This window comes from Bombina bombina, chromosome 2 (genome assembly GCF_027579735.1).
Source record: "Bombina bombina isolate aBomBom1 chromosome 2, aBomBom1.pri, whole genome shotgun sequence".
NCBI classification, from domain to species: Eukaryota; Metazoa; Chordata; class Amphibia; order Anura; family Bombinatoridae; genus Bombina; species Bombina bombina.
Genome location: NC_069500.1, coordinates 787,648,105 through 787,669,051, shown reverse-complemented (window position 1 = coordinate 787,669,051; position 20,947 = coordinate 787,648,105). Strand labels below are relative to the sequence as shown.

Genomic DNA, 20,947 nt, shown 5'->3' with positions numbered 1-20,947 from the left:
ATGGGTTTTTTTTGGTGGTTGTAGATGTGTAACAGATTTTGGGGGTCAAAGTTAGAAAAATAATTTTTTTTTTCTTTTTTTTTTTGTGTTTTTCCTTTTTCCTCATTATAAAAAATTTAAATAGTAAGTTATAAGATATGATGAAATTAATGGTATCTTTAGAAAGTCCATTTAATGGCGAGAAAAACGGTATATAATATGTGTGGGTACAGTAACTGAGTAAGAGGAAAATTACAGCTAAACACAAACACCGCAAAAAATGTAAAAATAGCCTTGGTCCCAGAAAATGGGAAAGTGTTGTGGTCATTAAGGGGTTAAGGCCGTGCTATCCCGACGAGCGTTGACTTCAATTGTGCTCAAGCTGTCACGTTTACTTACAACTTGTAATACGAGTGAAAAATACAATGCGTGCAAACACCCGTGATAAATCCCTTTTTGCTTGCGCAAAACTGTTAGTGCTCTACTCGTAATCTCTCCCTGTATTGTCATTTTCTACGTAAAATACTTTTTTGATAATAAATTTCATTACATTTTTATATGAATATATAGTGTTGTGATACCTTTTTTTTTTTTTTTTTTTTTTTTTCTTTTTGGTGAAAGGTTGTATTATCTTCCTTTCCTCTTTAATTGTAGTATTATATTGTTAAAGTCATCTCAGCATCAGCAGTGCACTAATAAATACCTGTGTGAGGGTTAACCAACTAGGTATATGCAACCAATGATGCAATCAAAAAATGCACTAAAGAACATTTTTCTTATTGCAACTTTGTTCCTTTAATTAGTGAGGATACAGGAAGCAAGTGGAACGTTTGAGAGTCCTCATTTTTTTCGTCCTGAGGAGTTATGGATGCATGAACCACTGGTATAGCATCTCTTTCTCCAATATGCTTATCCAGAACCTTGTTAAATTATACCTCTTTCTGTTTCCTACAGGGCTTGCTTGGGACTTTCTCCTCAGAATCATATGATGCTAGAGCACAAGATGGAGAGAAGTTTTGTCAGCCTCAAGCGACCTGGCACAATCTCTAAGCCTTGTCCCATCTCCAGCAAGAAGGGTAACAGCCAGTTCAACGGCTTTCATTGCAAGAACATCAGCAATGGCCACTCCAATGGACTGGAGAAATCTCTGACTAACAGTGACACAGAGATAGAGAATTAGGAGAAAAGAAGACTCATCAGAAGACATGATACATCAAAAAACTTGTAGTCTGGAAACTGCACTACAGCCATTGCACTAATACTGAGTTCTTTGTTAGATGTTTTTAGCTGTGTGTGTTGTGTACTGACAAGATCTAGAACCGAAGTTCTTAAACTCTGATCACTGGATCCTTGGTTGACCTCAACTGATGGTGGCAATAACCAAAGCTCAGTTAAACATGTTTCAGATATCCTAGCAAATGGTGTCACTGCTCTAGTGACACTTGATACACAGAATGTAACATTTGATAGGACTTTCTTGTAACAATTTTGTCTGAACTTTTCTACCTATTGTAAAAAATGTAATCCAATTTGGTCTTTGACATTTTAACATCTGGATTTAGCACAATATATATTGTGGCCATCACTGCATATTCTCATTGAGGCCCTGATAGAATTCTCCAGATTGGAGAGAAATTGTAGTGCAGACTTCACAGGGGCTGAACTCACTGAGTGCTGGAAAAAAAGGCGTAACTCTCTAGCACTGCAAAAGCTGTCTCATTTTTGTAAGTGAAGGAGAGACAAGCTCAGTCTATTATAGCACTGCATGATATGAGAGCTTTGTTTCACTTACACTTTATTCTTTGTATTTTATATTACTATACATTTACGATTGGGTCCTTTCAGTGTTATTAAATTTATGCTTTGCACTTTCTCTTTTATATTTTAATACATTTAGATCTAGTGGTGCTTTTACAAATTCCAATTATACTAGAAAGTTTGTGTTACTTTAACAAATTAGGATCATACTTTGTATATTTCTGTGTATATTTTACAAATTACACTGCACTTTGTATTTGCTTCATTGTAAACTAAAATTTGGAGAGACAGGGGCGTTCCCTTGGCTGAACAGGGGAATTCCCAGGTATGCCTAAAGCGCTCTCTCATACGCCTTGTGAAATTTTGTAAGCATTTTAAACGAGCTGGTTTTAATAAATTATATTGCCAGCTGTATGCACAAAAATTTGCAATACACTTATTTTAACTTACAGAAAAGCTATATATAGTAAAAGATAGACAAAAGCAAGTTAAAGTGTAGTGAAACATTTCAGTTTCATTTGTAATTGATGCAAACAACTGAGCCTTTATATCAGCCCCAGGTGGTCTCCAGTTACCTTTTCTCTCCCATGGGAAACTTTGTATCCCAGAGAGCTTTGTTACTTTCTATAGAAGGCATCTCTCTGGGATTTCCATGTTCCTCCCCTGTAAAATCTGTACTATAATTTCTCTCCAAACTAGAGAATGTTTGATTATCTGGCCCATAGAAATTAACGAAGCTGTCTGGAAAACTGGAACTGACAGTTTTCAGTTGTAATTTAAAAAGATGAAATGAAAAGTGCAAAATAATTTGTAAATATACAAAGTATGAGACTCATTCGTTAGTCACACCGAAACTGTGAAGTGATAATAAGAATGTGTAAAATCACAATCCTAAATGCACTGCTGTATACAAAATAGAAAATGTAATAAAAGTTAATCTGAAGTGTAAAGTAAAAACACAAAGTGTAAATGCAACAGAACTGTCATGCAGTTCTATACTGCACTGGGCTTGTCTCTCCTTAACATACAGAAATATGCAGGGAGAAGTAAAGCAAAATCTGCCTTTTGAAAATGTCACGGGGGGCAATTTATCAAGCTCTTTGCCTGCCTAGGACTGCAGATTCTCACAAGAGAACCTGTGCGCCATATTTAACAAGCAGCAGTCAACAGAACGCTGCTTCCCTACCCTTTCGCCACCTCTTAGGTGGCGAATTTTAATCTCCCCGGTCTAGTCCGACCGGGGAGATTGACAGCTCTTGCCCACACATGATTGGCTGGGCACTGGGAGGGGGCGGGAGTGCAAACGAGGGCAAAATAGCGCTCGTGTGCAATGCTGAATTCCGCCAGGGGAATACAGCCTGCCAGAGGTGAGCTGCGGCGGACAGGGGTGCGTGTGTACGCCCCTGTCCGCCTCAGCTTGATAAATTGCCCCTTAGGGATCTCGCAGTGCTGGAGGATCATTTTAGATCATCTCGCCTGAGCGGAGAGAGGTTTTGAACATCAGGCCCTGAGTCAGACTTTACAGTGTGTGTGTGTGTGTGTGCGCGCATGCTGGCGTCTTCGGATGTGTTAGAAACCTACACTTAAATCACAAATAACCCATCACGTCTGTCATGTTTGTTTATAACCTCATCCCCATTTAATCATGTGACTTATTTTATTTTGCTAATAGCCTTATTTCTGTCCTAAACATTTCAGATTTCCTTTACTTTATTTACTTTTATCACACATCACATAAGTCAATTCTCACTTTTTGAACTTTTGAATCTTTTTTTTCTAAATATTCTTTCTAAATTATAGTTTCAACTTGTATGGGTTTTTAAGATATTCAAATATTACTGTCATATTGCATCATTTTTTTTCTCTAAGTATATTAAGGATTTTGTCTTCCATGTTTAGAACTTTTAATTGTATCTTTATATGAATGTGGTATTTTGAAATTAGCAGAGCAGTTTGTAATGTCTACCTAGTGATATTGTCCAGCATCACTACCTCTTGGTTTCTAAATACCTCCCCCAGAACAATGCAGCATCCTCATTACTTTACTGCATTGCTTAGACATTGAAACTACATAGTGGATATATTTGGTGTAATCATTTTTTTTGTATACTCATAACACATTTTGTTTCTGTAAATGACAAAAATTTCTCCTATATTTTCACTGATCATATTTTTGTTAAATACATGTATTGTTGGAGGAAAATAATACATAAAATACCTTTTGTTACCCCCGGCTATTTTTTATTTTATTATTGCAATTAGACGTACATTTAAACTTCTAATTCACCTGTGAGGTATCTACACAAATCATACTTTAGATTTTTTGAGATAGTAAAATACAATAAGAGCCAGAATTTCATTTAATGGGAAAAAAAAGGTTTTATATTTATTACAAATTATGTATCCTGTATGGATTTTACAAGTTAATTCGATCTTGAATTTTTAATTTTAATGCTAATACATTTTTTTTTGGATGTGGGACAGATACAAAATTCAGTCTTTGTTGGAAAAAGTTTTTTAGCACTATTAAAAACGTATTCCTTAAAAATATTGAATGGAAAAAAAAGTTTGAGAATTGGAAAACATAACTAGAGACTGGGAAATTGCGGTTTAAGCACAAAAAATCTGCTTAGAAGATAATTTATAAAGATAGCTTATTTGTGAACACATTTCACATGTGTCTATGGTGGACCAAATATACTTTTATGGGATGGCTTTAAACAATAATTTCAGTAATAGAGCTTAGACAAATGTTCTAGCAGGTCATTGTACTTAAAAATATTCTGTCATTTATATAAAAAATCAGTATTTAAACATGTTGAATTTTTTCTTTACCTGTATAAGACTTTGTATATTTAAACTTAAAGGGACATAAAACCCAAAATATTTCTTTCTTTATTCACATAGAGAATACAATTTTTTAAACATTCCAATTTACTTCTATTATCTAATTTGCTTAATTCTTTAGATATCTTTTGAAGAAATAACAATGCACATGGGTGACCCAATCGCACAAGGCATCTGTTGCAGCCACCAATCGGCAACTACTGAGCCTATTTAGATATGCTTTTCAACAAAGGATATCAGGAGAATGAAACAAGATAATTGAAGTAAATTGGAAAGTTGTTTAACCCCTTGAGTGCTAACGACGGCTCTGAGCCGTCGCAGTTTCCCACTCTGGTGCTAATGACGGCTCAGAGCCGTCGGTAGCACTCTCCCGTCTTGAGGGAGATCTGGGGGCTCCCACCTGCTCCGTTTTACGTCGTGACGTCACGCGCAATAACGTGATGACGTCACCGCACAATTTTATTTATACTGAACAATGTTAAGTATAGGAGCAGGGGGCATGCTACTTAGAAGCCTGTATCTCAGGTATCTAAGCAGCTACAGACCCCCAAGAACACCATTGGAAAGGTAATCGCCTAACCTTGTAACAGTGTAAGTCTTGGGGGTCTAAAAAAAATAAAAATTGTTCAAAAAATTAAAAAAACATTAAAAAATCTTAGCACCCAGGTGTGAAAGTGCTTAGCACTCAAAGGGTTAAAATGCATGCTCTTTCTAATTCATGAAAGAAAAAACTTGGGTTTTATGCACCTTTAAAATAATACAGTAATATCAGTTGTGTTCTTTCCACTAATGTTGATTGGCTAATAGGTACTTCCTGTCAATGCTTGTTGGCTGTTAGGTATTTACTGCTAATCTTCATGTTTTAATCTTATTTTATTATTTCAATGACTGAACATTTTTTTTTGAGTACAGTGTCCATTTTTATGTTACAAAGAGATTTGCTGCTTATTTTTTGCATGGTTTAAGGACAAACAGGTGGGCAGCGAATGTCATTTACCAAGTATTTGTTTGTAAAATTAAAGGGACAGTACACCTTGAGCTTCTTATATATAATGTTTTTAGCTATACATTATGAAACGACTTTGCAGTATATTTACTTTATATTTGCCCTGCCCTTTCTGATAATTAAGCAATTCCTAATATTCATAACTTAAAATTCACCCTGCTAACGTCTCAAGGCTAACTGTGCTACACAACTGTTCCTAATTGGCTTCATCAGATAACAACAACAACAACTGCAAAATGATTAACTTTATACTACTTTTGACAGTGGCTATCCTTATTGTTGGTGGATTAAAGCCCAGATTGGCTCCTTCAAATTAGGCAAATGGGTGGAGTTTGGGTATTGAAAAATTATTGCATTAAAAACGGATGTTAATTTGTTTTTAAAATATTAAGGCTTGGCTGATATGTTATTTTATAGCAACACAACAGAAATGTGTTGTAATTTACAAGGTGTTTACTGTCCCTTCAAGTTATAGTGCTAAACGGGGTGAAAAGACAATAATACTATTTAATAGAGATGCACATTTGCATCTTTTGTGAGGATCCAAATGCAGAAATAAGCAACGACTCGTGCCCTTCAGATATTTTAGTAGCCGGATTGATTCCTTTAAAAGATCCCCACACTAAGATCTCTGCAAATCCAGATCTTAGAGTCGGGATCTTTTACAAGAATCTACGCGGCTACAAAAATTTCAGAAGGGAATGAGCCGCTGCTTACTTCCGCATTTGGATCCTCACAAAAGATCCAAATGCGCATCCCTACTATATAATACTTAAAACCACTATCTTATGCATTTCAAGTCAAATTGCAGATTATGGATGCCCAACCTAATCCAGATATTTGTGAGTGTTGGATACAAGTATTAAAGGGACACTGAACCCACATTTCTTTCTTTTGTGATTCAGATAGAGCATGACATTTTAAGCAACTTTCTAATTTACTCCTATTATCAAATGTTCTTTATTCTCTTGGTATCTTTTTTGAAATGCAAGTTTAGATGCCGGCCCATTTTTGGTGAACAACCTAGGTTGTCCTTGCTGATTGGTAGATAAATTCTTCCACCAATCAAAAACTGCGGTCCAGAGTCTGAACCAAGAAAAAAGCTTAGATGCCTTTTTTTTCATATAAAGATAGCAAGAGAACAAAGAAAACTTAATAGGAGTAAATTAGAAAGTTGCTTAAAATTGCATGCGCTATCTGAATCACAAAAGAAAAAAATTGGGTTCAGTGTCCCTTTTAAAATAAAAAAAAAAAAAAGCTTATACAAAGAAAGAGACCCAGACCATGAAGCTTTGGCCCAACCAACATCTGCCTCAGTTTTAATTCAGGAATTATTTATTTATTTTTTTGTACCATTCACCCCTATGTACTGGTCATTCTTACTCCTCTCCATCACCCTGGCACAACCCACCCTCTTACAAGCTGTGCCCTTTTGATTTCCGCAAATTCATCATATCGTGAATCAAAACAGAATTCATCTTGGATCTAAATAACCTGTTTAAAGTTAAACACCTAAAATATATAAACTTTCGTGTTGTCTCTGATTATGTTCTCATGTTCCATAATTTAATATATACATTTATAAGATAGAAAATAGTCTTATTTTTGTACTATGAGTCTTTAAACAGTATGTGAGTGATTTATTAGCTATTCATTGATACAGAGAGGCTTGTTCTTCTGCAAATTTACTTTTTGGTTCAAACTTCTAAACCTGGTATCTAGCAGGATTGCCTTGTTTGTTTAAAAAAAAAAAAAAAAGAAATAGTATATTCAATTCTTAAATGTTAATACCATTCCAACTTTAAAAACGCAATAAAAAATTATTTAATCTCTACGCGTCTCCTGACACATTTATTGTTCATACATACTCATAAAAAGATTAATCAAAAACCTTATTTTTATACAGGACATTGGCTAAATAGCAATATTTATCCTTTTGTGGCATTCGTATTGCATGTATCTAAGACCTATTTTGCTAACAAAAAAAAGTTGTTAAACGCCCAATAATCAAACATTCTCCAGCTTGTAGATAGATTTTAGTGCAGACTTCACATGAATTTTTCTAAAATAAAAAACAGGCAGAACCTGGAAGTCACAGAGAGGAGAGAGCTGCCTCCCATAGAAAGTAATGAGGCTCTCTGGGATACAGAATCTCACAGGGAATAATGATGCTAACTACGGAGCACCTGTCACTGATATAAAGGGGCCGATTTATTAACTTGCGGGCAGACATGATTCGCTGTAGCGAATCATGTCTGCCCGACATCGATACATGCTGACAGCATATGCTGTCGGAATTTATCATTACACAAGCATTTCTTGTGAAATGCTTGTGCATTGCCTCCCCCTGCACATTTGCGGCCAATTGGCCGCTAGCAGGGGATGTCAATCATTCTGATCAGGATGATTGCAGTCTGCCACCTCAGGTGGTGGATGAGTTAAGGAGCAGCAATCTTAGGACTGCTGCATCTTAACTCTTGTTGCCGGAAACATCGGGGGTAGATTACAGCATCCGCTGCTTGATAAATCTACCCCAATGTCTCAGTTTGCAACATATACAAATTAAACTGAAATGTTTTCACTACACTTTATCGTGCATTTGCCTCCATTTTAGCACACATTTCTTAAATGACAGTCAAATAAGTATATTGTGAATTTTGAGCAAACTTCACCTGTATACAGCTGGCAGGATAAATTAGGTTTAAAATGCTTATAGCAGTAGTTTCTCAAAGGGGCACTAGATCATATAAGAGGAGGCATGGGAGCAGTGACACTTCTCAGTATTCTATGGAAACGGCAAGACAGCAGCTGACTTCGGAAAACCATAGAACAGTTTTTAAGAGCCGACAATGACCATCGTGTTGTGGAATAAGGCAAAGAGTGGGATGTAGGTGGAAGAAAGGCACTAAGGTCGAATTTGCTAAGAGACTGCATTGCATTTGTTGTCTTGATCAGTAACTTGCATTTAAATTGATAGGAAAGTTAAAATTAAACTTACATGATTCAGATAGAGCATTTAATTAATAGACACTTTTAAATTCACTTCTTTTTCTCCAACATAGGTGTGTCCGGTCCACAGCGTCATCCTTACTTGTGGGATATTCTCTTCCCCAACAGGAAATGGCAAAGAGCCCAGCAAAGCTGGTCACATGATCCCTCCTAGGCTCCGCCTACCCCAGTCATTCTCTTTGCCGTTGCACAGGCAACATCTCCACGGGGATGGTTAAGAGTTTTTTGGTGTTTAAATGTAGTTTTTATCCTTCAATCAAGTGTTTGTTATTTTAAAATAGTGCTGGTATGTACTATTTACTCTGAAACAGAAAAGAGATGAAGATTTCTGTTTGTAAGAGGAAGATGATTTTAGCAAACGTTACTAAAATCGATGGCTGTTTCCACACAGGACTGTTGAGATGAAGTAACTTCAGTTGGGGGAAACAGTTGGCAGACTTTTCTGCTTGAGGTATGACTGGCCACATTTCTAACAAGACTATGTAATGCTGGAAGGCTGTCATTCCCCTATGGGGACCGGTAAGCCATTTTCTTAGATTAAGTAAAAGAATAAAGGGCTTCATAAGGGCTTAAAAAACTGGTAGACATTTTTCTGGGCTAAAACGATTACTTTGCTAAGCATATTTTGCAGATTATAACTCTAAATAGTTATTATAATCTTGGGGATTGTTTTAAAAAAACGGCAGGCACTGTATTGGACACCTTTTTCAGATGGGGGCCTTTTCTAGTCATAGGCAGAGCCTCATTTTCGCGCCACTAATGCGCAGTTGTTTTTGGAGAGCAAGGCATGCAGATGCATGTGTGAGGAGCTAAGAACCACTGAAAAAGCTTATAGAAGGCGTCATTTGGTATCGTATTCCCCTCTGGGCTTGGTTGGGTCTCAGCAAAGCAGATTCCTGGGACTGTATAGGGGTTAAATGTAAAAACGGCTCCGGTTCCGTTATTTTAAGGGTTAAAGCTTTCAAATTTGGTGTGCAATACTTTTAAGGCTTTAAGACACTGTGGTGAAATTTTGGTGAATTTTGAACAATTCCTTCATACTTTTTCACATATTCAGTAATAAAGTGTGTTCAGTTTAAAATTTAAAGTGACAGTAACGGTTTTATTTTAAAACGTTTTTTGTGCTTTGTTGACAAGTTTAAGCCTGTTTAACATGTCTGAACCATCAGATAAGCGATGTTCTATATGTATGAAAACCAAGGTTTCTCCCCATTTAAATTTATGTGATGATTGTGCCATAGTGTCCAAACAAAGTAGGGACAATGATGCCACAGATAATGATATTGCCCAAGATGATTCCTCAAATGAGGGGAGTAAGCATGATACTGCATCATCCCCTTCTGTGTCTACACCAGTTTTGCCCACACAAGAGGCCCCTAGTACATCTAGTGCGCCAATACTTATTACCATGCAACAATTAACGGCTGTAATGGATAATTCTATTGCAAACATTTTATCCAAAATGCCTACTTATCAGAGAAAGCGCGATTGCTCTGTTTTAAACACTGAAGAGCAAGAGGACGCTGATGATAACTGTTCTGACATACCCTCACACCAATCTGAAGGGGCCAGGAGGGAGGTTTTGTCTGAGGGAGAAATTTCAGATTCAGGAAAAATTTCTCAACAAGCTGAACCTGATGTTGTAACATTTAAATTTAAATTAGAACATCTCCGCGCACTGCTTAAGGAGGTATTATCTACTCTGGATGATTGTGACAATTTGGTCATTCCAGAGAAATTATGTAAGATGGACAAGTTCCTAGAGGTTCCGGTGCCCCCGATGCTTTTCCTATACCCAAGCGGGTGGCGGACATAGTAAATAAGGCCCGGCATACCTTTTGTTCCTCCCCCTATATTTAAAAAATTATTTCCTATAGTCGACCCCAGAAAGGACTTATGGCAGACAGTCCCCAAGGTCGAGGGGGCGGTTTCTACTCTAAACAAACGCACTACTATCCCTATAGAAGATAGTTGTGCTTTCAAAGATCCTATGGATAAAAAAATTAGAGGGTTTGCTTAAAAAGATGTTTGTTCAGCAAGGTTACCTTCTACAACCAATTTCATGCATTGTTCCTGTCACTACGGCAGCGTGTTTCTGGTTCGAAGAACTAGAAAAGTCGCTCAATAAAGAATCTTCGTATGAGGAGATTATGGACAGAGTTCAAGCACTTAAATTGGCTAACTCTTTTATTTTAGATGCCGCTTTGCAATTAGCTAGATTAGCGGCGAAAAATTCAGGGTTTGCTATCGTGGCGCGCAGAGCGCTTTGGCTAAAGTCTTGGTCAGCGGATGTGTCTTCCAAGACAAAATTGCTTAACATCCCTTTCAAGGGTAAAACACTGTTTGGTCCTGATTTGAAAGAGATTATCTCAGACATCACCGGGGGAAAGGGCCACGCCCTCCCTCAGGATAGGTCTTTTAAGGCTAAAAATAAGCCTAATTTTCGTCCCTTTCACAGAAACGGACCAGCCTCTAATTCTACATCCTCTAAGCAAGAGGGTAATACTTCACAACCCAAACCAGCCTGGAGACCGATGCAAGGCTGGAACAAGGGTAAGCAGGCCAAGAAGCCTGCCACTGCTACCAAAACAGCATGAAGGGATGGCCCCCGATCCGGGACCGGATCTGGTGGGGGGCAGACTTTCTCTCTTTGCTCAGGCTTGGGCAAGAGATGTTCAGGATCCTTGGGCACTAGAAATAGTTTCTCAAGGTTATCTCCTAGAATTCAAGGAACTACCCCCAAGGGGAAGGTTCCACAGATCTCAATTATCTTCAAACCAAATAAAAAGACAGGCATTCTTACATTGTGTAGAAGACCTGTTAAAGTTGGGAGTAATTCATCCAGTTCCAATAGGAGAACAAGGGATGGGGTTTTACTCCAACCTGTTCATAGTTCCCAAAAAAGAGGGAACATTCAGACCAATTTTAGATCTCAAGATCCTAAACAAATTTCTCAGGGTTCCATCGTTCAAAATGGAAACCATTCGAACGATCCTTCCCACCATCCAGGAAGGTCAATTTATGACCACGGTGGATTTAAAGGATGCGTACCTACATATTCCTATCCACAAGGAACATCATCAGTTCCTAAGGTTCGCTTTTCTGGACAAGCATTACCAGTTTGTGGCACTTCCATTCGGATTAGCCACTGCTCCGAGAATTTTCACAAAGGTACTAGGGTCCCTTCTAGCGGTTCTAAGGCCAAGGGGCATTGCAGTAGTACCTTACTTGGACGACATCCTGATTCAAGCGTCGTCTCTGTCAAAAGCAAAGGCTCATACGGACATCGTCCTAGCCTTTCTCAGATCTCACGGATGGAAAGTGAACAAGGAAAAAAGTTCTCTGTTCCCGTCAACAAGAGTTCCCTTCTTGGGAACAATAATAGATTCCTTAGAAATGAGGATTTTTCTGACAGAGGTCAGAAAATCAAAAATTCTAAGCTCTTGTCAAGTAATTCATTCTGTTCTTCGTCCTTCCATAGCGCAGTGCATGGAAGTAATAGGATTGATGGTTGCAGCAATGGACATAGTTCCTTTTGCACGAATTCATCTAAGACCATTACAACTGTGCATGCTCAGACAGTGGAATGGGGATTATACAGACTTGTCTCCGACGATTCAAGTAGATCAAAAGACCAGAGATTCACTCAGTTGGTGGCTGATCCTGGACAACCTGTCACAGGGAATGAGCTTCCGCAGACCAGAGTGGGTCATTGTCACGACCGACGCCAGTCTGGTGGGCTGGGGCGCGGTCTGGGAACCCCTGAAAGCTCAGGGTCTATGGTCTCGGGAAGAATCTCTTCTCCCGATAAACATTCTGGAACTGAGAGCGATATTCAATGCTCTCAAGGCTTGGCCTCAACTAGCAAAGGCCAAATTCATAAGGTTTCAATCAGACAACATGACGACTGTTGCATATATCAACCATCAGGGGGGAACAAGAAGTTCCCTGGCGATGGAGGAAGTGACCAAGATAATTCAATGGGCGGAGGATCACTCCTGCCACTTATCTGCAATCCACATCCCAGGAGTGGAAAATTGGGAAGCGGATTTTCTGAGTCATCAGACATTCCATCCGGGGGAGTGGGAACTCCATCCGGAAATCTTTGCCCAAATAACTCGATTATGGGGCATTCCAGACATGGATCTGATGGCCTCTCGTCAGAACTTCAAGGTTCCTTGCTACGGGTCCAGATCCAGGGATCCCAAGGCGACTCTAGTAGATGCACTAGTAGCACCTTGGACCTTCAACCTAGCTTATGTATTCCCACCGTTTCCTCTCATTCCCAGGCTGGTAGCCAGGATCAATCAGGAGAGGGCTTCGGTGATCTTGATAGCTCCTGCGTGGCCATGCAGGACTTGGTATGCAGACCTGGTGAATATGTCATCGGCTCCACCATGGAAGCTACCTTTGAGACAGGACCTTCTTGTTCAAGGTCCATTCGAACATCTGAATCTGGTTTCCCTCCAACTGACGGCTTGGAGATTGAACGCTTGATTTTATCAAAGCGTGGGTTTTCAGATTCTGTAATAGATACTCTGATTCAGGCCAGAAAGTCTGTAACTAGAAAAATTTACCATAAAATATGGAAAAAATATATCTGTTGGTGTGAATCTAAAGGATTCCCATGGAACAAGATAAAAATTCCTAAGATTCTATCCTTTCTACAAGAAGGTTTGGAGAAAGGATTATCTGCAAGTTCTCTGAAGGGACAGATCTCTGCTTTATCTGTTTTACTTCACAAAAGGCTGGCAGCTGTGCCAGACGTTCAAGCGTTTGTTCAGGCTCTGGTTAGAATCAAGCCTGTTTACAGACCTTTGACTCCTCCCTGGAGTCTAAATCTAGTTCTTTCAGTTCTTCAAGGGGTTCCGTTTGAACCCTTACATTCCGTAGATATCAAGTTATTATCTTGGAAGGTTTTGTTTTTGGTTGCAATTTCTTCTGCTAGAAGAGTTTCAGAGTTATCTGCTCTGCAGTGTTCTCCGCCCTATCTGGTGTTCCATGCAGATAAGGTGGTTTTGCGTACTAAGCCTGGTTTTCTTCCGAAAGTTGTTTCCAACAAAAATATTAACCAGGAGATAGTTGTACCTTCTTTGTGTCCGAATCCAGCTTCAAAGAAGGAACGTTTGTTACACAATTTGGACGTAGTCCGTGCTCTAAAATTCTATTTAGAGGCTACTAAAGATTTCAGTCAAACATCTTCTTTGTTTGTTGTTTATTCTGGTAAAAGGAGAGGTCAAAAAGCAACTTCTACCTCTCTTTCTTTTTGGCTTAAAAGCATTATCCGATTGGCTTATGAGACTGCCGGACGGCAGCCTCCTGAAAGAATCACAGCTCACTCCACTAGGGCTGTGGCTTCCACATGGGCCTTCAAGAACGAGGCTTCTGTTGACCAGATATGTAAGGCAGCGACTTGGTCTTCACTGCACACTTTTGCCAAATTTTACAAATTTGATACTTTTGCTTCTTCGGAGGCTATTTTTGGGAGAAAGGTTTTGCAAGCCGTGGTGCCTTCCATTTAGGTGACCTGATTTGCTCCCTCCCTTCATCCGTGTCCTAAAGCTTTGGTATTGGTTCCCACAAGTAAGGATGACGCCGTGGACCGGACCCACCTATGTTGGAGAAAACAGAATTTATGCTTACCTGATAAATTACTTTCTCCAACGGTGTGTCCGGTCCACGGCCCGCCCTGGTTTTTTAATCAGGTCTGATGAATTATTTTCTCTAACTACAGTCACCACGGTATCATATGGTTTCTCCTATGCATATTTCCTCCTGTACGTCGGTCGAATGACTGGGGTAGGCGGAGCCTAGGAGGGATCATGTGACCAGCTTTGCTGGGCTCTTTGCCATTTCCTGTTGGGGAAGAGAATATCCCACAAGTAAGGATGACGCCGTGGACCGGACACACCGTTGGAGAAAGTAATTTATCAGGTAAGCATAAATTCTGTTTTTCAATTCTGCTTTATTTTCATAGTATCCCTTGTTGAAAAAGAATATGCACATATCCTACACTAGTGGGAGCTAGCTGCTGATTGGTGCCTGCACACAATCTCTTGTGATTGGCTTACTAGATGTGTTGAGCTAGCTGCCAATGTTCCTTCAGCAAAGGATAACAAGAGAATGAAGCAAATTTGATAATAGAAGGGGAATTTGATTAAAGTTGTATGTTCTATCCGAATCGCGAAATAAAATTTTGGGGTTTTCTGTCATTTTAACACAGGAGGAACAAAGTGCAAATGAAAACGTGAGTAAAGCACTCTTTTTGTTAAGGAGAATCAGCTCTTGAGAACCGTGTGTGAACCCTTGATGCAATGCATATTTTCCAAAGTAAAATGAATAAATATCATAATTTTCTATAGAGAGAAAAAAACATCTATTATGGAGGAGCAATCTTGTAAATGTCATCAGAGCGAAGTCCCACTGCCTAAGACTTTGTAAACCCCTGGCTTAGAGAAGATTATATGAGAATTGCGAGATTCCGACAAAACCCTGGGAACCGCCCTGTCCCTCCCACTTTCTGAAACTGTATTTGTTCTATGTAAAATAAAACTGACAAAGTGCAATGCAAAAAATTCACAGAAATGTACAAAGTATATTCTGTGTTTGTTAAAGGGATATGAAACTGTGCTCCTTTTATTAGAAACATATGGTAAATCAAATTAAACAAAAAAAGACTGTGTTAAAAACAGCAAATAACTTGTTTTCTTGCTAAGGGCCAGATTATGAGTGGATCGCAAAATTGCACTTTCACAATCTCAATATTTGCACTCCACTCGTAATACCAGCGCACACGATAATGTGAGCTGGTATTAGAAGTGAATCACAATGTGATTGCGAGAGTGCGCTTCCATAGGCTCAAATGGGAGCCTCGTTCGGATGCCGATTGACATGGCACAGAACCTAGCACAGTGTAGGGCAGCAAAGTTCAAATATATATGTATATGCATATATATATTTGTCTTTATATGTGAATATACACATATTGGAAACAAGTATAATCCACACCTCACACAAGAAGGAAATCCAAAAAAAAATAAATCACATTTTTATTCTCAATATGTTAAAAACTGTAGAAAAGCCATAAAATCAATTGAAAAAATCCAGACTGGTGGACAAGAGTGCAAACATGTTTTGGGACTTCCCCTAGCCCTTGATCACTGGCATACACACCAACTCCAACCAGACTGCTATTTAAAGCCAAATAGAAACATAGAATTTGATGGTAGATAAGAATCAAAAAGGCCCATCAAGTCTTCCCATATTACATGTTACTTTTTTTTAGGATAGCCTTATGCATGTCCCAGGCATTTTTTAATTAATTTACAGTCTTTGCGTTTACCACCTTAGATGGAAGTTTATTCCATGAATCCACCACCCTTTCTGTAAAAAAAAATGCTTCCTCAAATTTCTCCTGAATCTGCTACCCTCTAACTTTAGATTGTAAACCCCTGTTTTGGCATTTATTTTTTTGTGGAAAATTCTTTCAGCTTCTACTTTATTTAGTCCCTTCATATATTTGAAGGTCTCTATCATGTCACCTCTTTCCCTTCTATCCTCTAAACTATACATGTTTAGATCATAGAGTCTTTCTTTGTACGTTTTATATTTTAGACCATGTACCATTTTAGTAGCCCTTATTTGGACAGCTTTTAGTTACACTTGAGTACATAATTTAATTACTTCTTAAAAGGAACATATCCTCATATTTTATGGCTACAATTCAAATCCAGTTAACAGATATCATTAACAAGAATCATTCATATATTTATTCTTAGTATGTGCTTAATTTATTTTTTCTTACCCACCCACCCCGCATCATGTTATAGTTATCATATGTATGCATTTGTTAAATATATTCTTACTTTAATTTCTTAAACTCTTTGGTTATAAAACCTTAATATTTATGATGGACTCAAAATTAATTGACTTCCATAATTAAATTTAAACAATCTGGATGTTTAGATTGTAATTTAAAGATCCATAGAACCTCTCTCTGATCTAACAATCGTTCCCTATATCCACCCATTCTATATCTGGGAATATGGTCAATTCCTTGTATTTGTAATAGCATGTCATTTGATTGATGTTCATATCTAAAATGTTTAGCTATAGGGGTATTGCTTTCAGGGTTGCTGATATCTCTTAAATGTTGGAGGGCTCTGTCCCGTAGTGCACGTTTAGTGAGCCTCACGTATTCTTGTTTTCTTGCTAAGGGCCAGATTATGAGTGGAGCGCAAAATTGCGATTTCTACTCGCTAATGTGAGCCGGTATTAGAAGTGAATCGCAATGTGAATGCAAAAGTGTGCTTCCATAGGCTAAAATGGGAGCCTCATTCTGATGCTGATAGACATGGCACAGAACCTAGGGCAGTGAAGGGCAGCAAACTTATAGTAGTACACTAGGACCAGCACACACAACAATGTCCAATGTAATATGTAGAGGAAAATCTTGGTGCAACACCTGGAGGACTCCCCTTTCTAGGGTCCTAGTATAAACATTAAATAAAGCACACAGGTGGCACTCAGAATAAGGCAACAGCACCTTTAATGAGCAACGTTTTGGGGCACCTGCCCCTTTATCAAGCTAACAAACAATACACCACATTTAACATTCATAGGTACTTTCAACCAAGGTAACCAATCACATAATTGTGAGAGGAGTCAGAGAAAAAATGGAATCACACGAGACCTCATATGCATAATTACCAAACATATTTAACCCCTACACTCCTTATGTGAAAAAAATGGCACCAAATTAAAAACAAGTGCAGCAAGTTGCTATGTATACTAAGGAAGACAAATTCCAAGAGTTAATTAATTGCATGTTTATGATTAGTTCAAGATTAATTAATAGCACTACATAGCTAATGGAGGCCTAACATGAAAATCAAATAAAAGGAAGCAGGTCAAATTCCCTGTTCAGACCTTTAGGGTGCATGGTGTCTAATTTCCAAATCCACCTTTCTTCTCTATAGAGCAGATCTTTGGTCCTATCACCGCCTCTAATGCGTCTAGGGGCTTGATCTATTACCACAAACCTAAGTTGGCTGACTTGTGGCCTTTTTCTAAAAAATGCGCAGGGACAGGGAGGTGAGCTGTTTTCTCATTTCTAATGGTGGACTTGTGGTGACATATGCAGTTTTTGACCTTCTGGGTCGTCTCACCTACATATAACAGCCCACATAGGCACTTTAATGCATAGACTACATGGGATGAGTTACAAGTATAATACCCCTTTACCACAAATTTCTCACCCGTATATGGGTGTGAAATAACACCCCCTTTAATCACACTGCCACACTGGGCACATACCAAACAGGTAAACATGCCATTCTCAGGTGTACCAAATATTTTTTGTCTAGATTTACTCTCAGTGCCTAGGCAGGTCATAGCCCTTCTTCTGTCTCCAGTCTTCTGCCTATAGTAGTACCCCTGCGATAAGCTGCTCTAGGGATGTTTTGAAATTCTATTTCAAGGCAGGCTTCCTTTAATAAAAGGCCAATTTCTCTTGATTATATTAAAAACTTTTTGGCTCATGACATTATATGAAGTAACAAAATTAATTCTTTTAGATACAGGGATTGTATATCTCTTAGGTGGGTCCTTTAGGAATTTTTCCACATTATCTATCATAGCCTCTATGGATGAATTTGCTTTTCATTTTGGCTGATCTGACCTGCCTCATCATGGGATCTGAAACTATCCGGTCTACCCTAATAAGTTGGGATTTAAAGCCACTGTCAAAAACTTTAGGGGGATGAAAGTTTTTACGGTGTAACAAAGTGTTATGGTCTGCAGCTAAATTTTAGGAAGGGGACCGGACTTTCAATGTTATCCTTCAACTGTCTCAGTTTGTCAGGGTGGCCCCGCCACACAATGAACAGGTCATCAATGTAGCGGAACCACTCCTGGCAAAACTGGTTGAAAAGGGGGTCAACATACACTACTCTTACCTCATTGGAGTCCATGACCAGACAGGCATAAGCTGGGGCCACAGTAATAGTGTATGTTGACCCCCTTTGAACCAGTTTTGGTTGTAATGGCTGGTTATTTAACGTGCGTCCATAAACGGGCAACTTTGCCCCTTTACGGGCATGTGTTAAATTAGCGCTTCACTTGTAATCTAGTCCTTAATGAACACTCATTTTCAGTGTAGGCACTGCCTACAGCTCGATAACAGAGCAGACATTAAAGAACTTAGAACTTATTGTTACATAATTTTTGCAGCAAAAGTCCTCTACTGAACATGAGCGTTAAACTGATTACACCTAGATACGATGTCTCCTAGCAACACTTCAAAGGAAAAAATGTTGGGGCTGTGACAGGAAGTAATGGACCCTGAACAAATGAAGTAAAAGAAGAAATAAAAGGTAAAATCATTTTTAAATTATGAATAATTATTATTAAGTACAACTCACTGCTTAATATTTTTTTATTACATTTAAACATATTGTTTTATATTTCTTTAAAGTTACACAGAAACATAATTAGAATGTGTAGAATCACAATCCTAAATACACTTAAAGGGATAGTAAACACCAAAAATGTTAATGTTTAAAAAGATAATCCCTTTATTTACCATTCCCCAGTTTTGCATAACCAATACTGCATTAGAAATATACCCTTTACCTCTGTAATTACCTTGTATCTAAGCTTCTGCTGACTGCCTCCTTATCTCAGATCTTTTGACAGACTTGCATTTCAGGCAATTAGTGCTGACTCTTAAAGGGACACTGAACCCAATTTTTTTCTTTCATGATTCAGATAGAGCATGAAATTTTAAGCAACTTTCTAATTTACTCCTATTATTTTTTTCTTCTTCGTTCTCTTGCTATCTTTAATTGAAAAAGAAGGCATCTACTCTTTTGTGGTTCAGAACTCTGGACTGCACTTTTTTATTGGTGGATGAATGTATCCACCAATCAGCAAGGACAACCCAGGTTGTTCACCAAAAATGGTCCAGCATCTAAACTTACATTCTTGCATTTCAAATAAAGATAGCAAGAGAACAAAGAAAATTTGATAAGAGGAGTAAATTAAAAATTTCATGCTCTTTCTGAATCACAAAAGAAAACATTTGGGTTCAGTGTCCCTTTAAATAACTTCACTTGATACACTACTCCTGAAAAGGTCAAAGGGAATAATATGGCCCAAGGTGGAAACGAACATAGGAGGGTGGGATGAGGCAGACCTAATTGTTTGGGACCCAGGGAGGGCTCAGAAAGACGAAAAGACACCTACACCTTACACCACAAACCTCACTGTAAAGATCTGGAAAACAGCGAAAACGAAATATAAACTACTACAGCAGTACTCCCTATCAATACCACTTAGATACATAATACCAGAAGACCTTTGGACCCAACTTAAAAAATGGGAAAACAAAGATTTATACAGAGTGGCAGACTACTTAACAGGACGAAACATACTGACGTTTAACCAACTGCAGACAAAGATTGACCCTCTGAAGCTACATTGGTACATATACCTACAGATACACTCTGCTCTACAAACATATTTAAAACACCCTAGAGAACAGACCACCACACCTATAGAAACCTTCTGTAAAACAGAAGAACGCAACAAACGCACCATATCTCTACTATATGTGTCTATACAGACCAACCACAACACCTCCAAGACCTCGACCATGCTGGCCTGGGAACAAGAACTACTTATTTGTAAAGACAAAAAGGTATGGGAATCAATGTTTCAAAATGCAGAAAAAAGGATTGATTAGTGTAGACCTTAAAGAAAATGCTACCAAAACAATCCATAGATGGTACTTAACCCCAACACGAACGGCCCATATGCACCCCCAAGGCAGCAGATTATGTTATAGGGGTTGTGGAGAAATAGGGACATATAGACACATGTGGTGGGACTGCAGAGAAGTGAGGGGGATATGGAGCAGACTCTCCACGTTCCTCAGTCAGATGCTAGAAGAAAATATTAATCTCACGATCCAACAAGCTTTGTTACATGAACATTTCAGTAAATTCCATAAACATATCAATACATTTATTAAGATCTTATGCACAATCACGAGGATATGCATAGCTAAATATTGGAAATCTGGAACTCCAACTTGGACAGAGATATATAATAAAATCCAACACACATACACCATGTACGAGGCAGCATCAAATACACTAGATAACAGGGAAACAATCCAAGCAGTATGGTACTATTGGATAAGCAATGGGTCCACAACCTCACGAGATAACTGGAGATCAGAGATCTAAATGACCATCAGACTACAGCCATACCAAACACATTGATGTACATATATTATGGTCTGAGACACAAGACAACGTCACTCATCCCTACTCCCCCTTCCCTACA

General features: G+C 38.4%; 1 protein-coding gene across 1 annotated transcript in view; it reads left to right on the top strand.

The window, feature by feature from the left end:
* ISYNA1 (inositol-3-phosphate synthase 1) overlaps positions 1-7,422 on the top strand; it is a 43,376-nt gene extending 35,954 nt beyond the window's left edge. The window contains exon 11 of the mRNA XM_053702959.1: positions 934-7,422. Coding sequence (XP_053558934.1) covers positions 934-1,159 — 226 coding nt within the window. The 3' untranslated portion in view covers positions 1,160-7,422. The remainder of the gene's footprint in view (positions 1-933) is intronic.
* Positions 7,423-20,947: the final 13,525 nt, after the last annotated feature.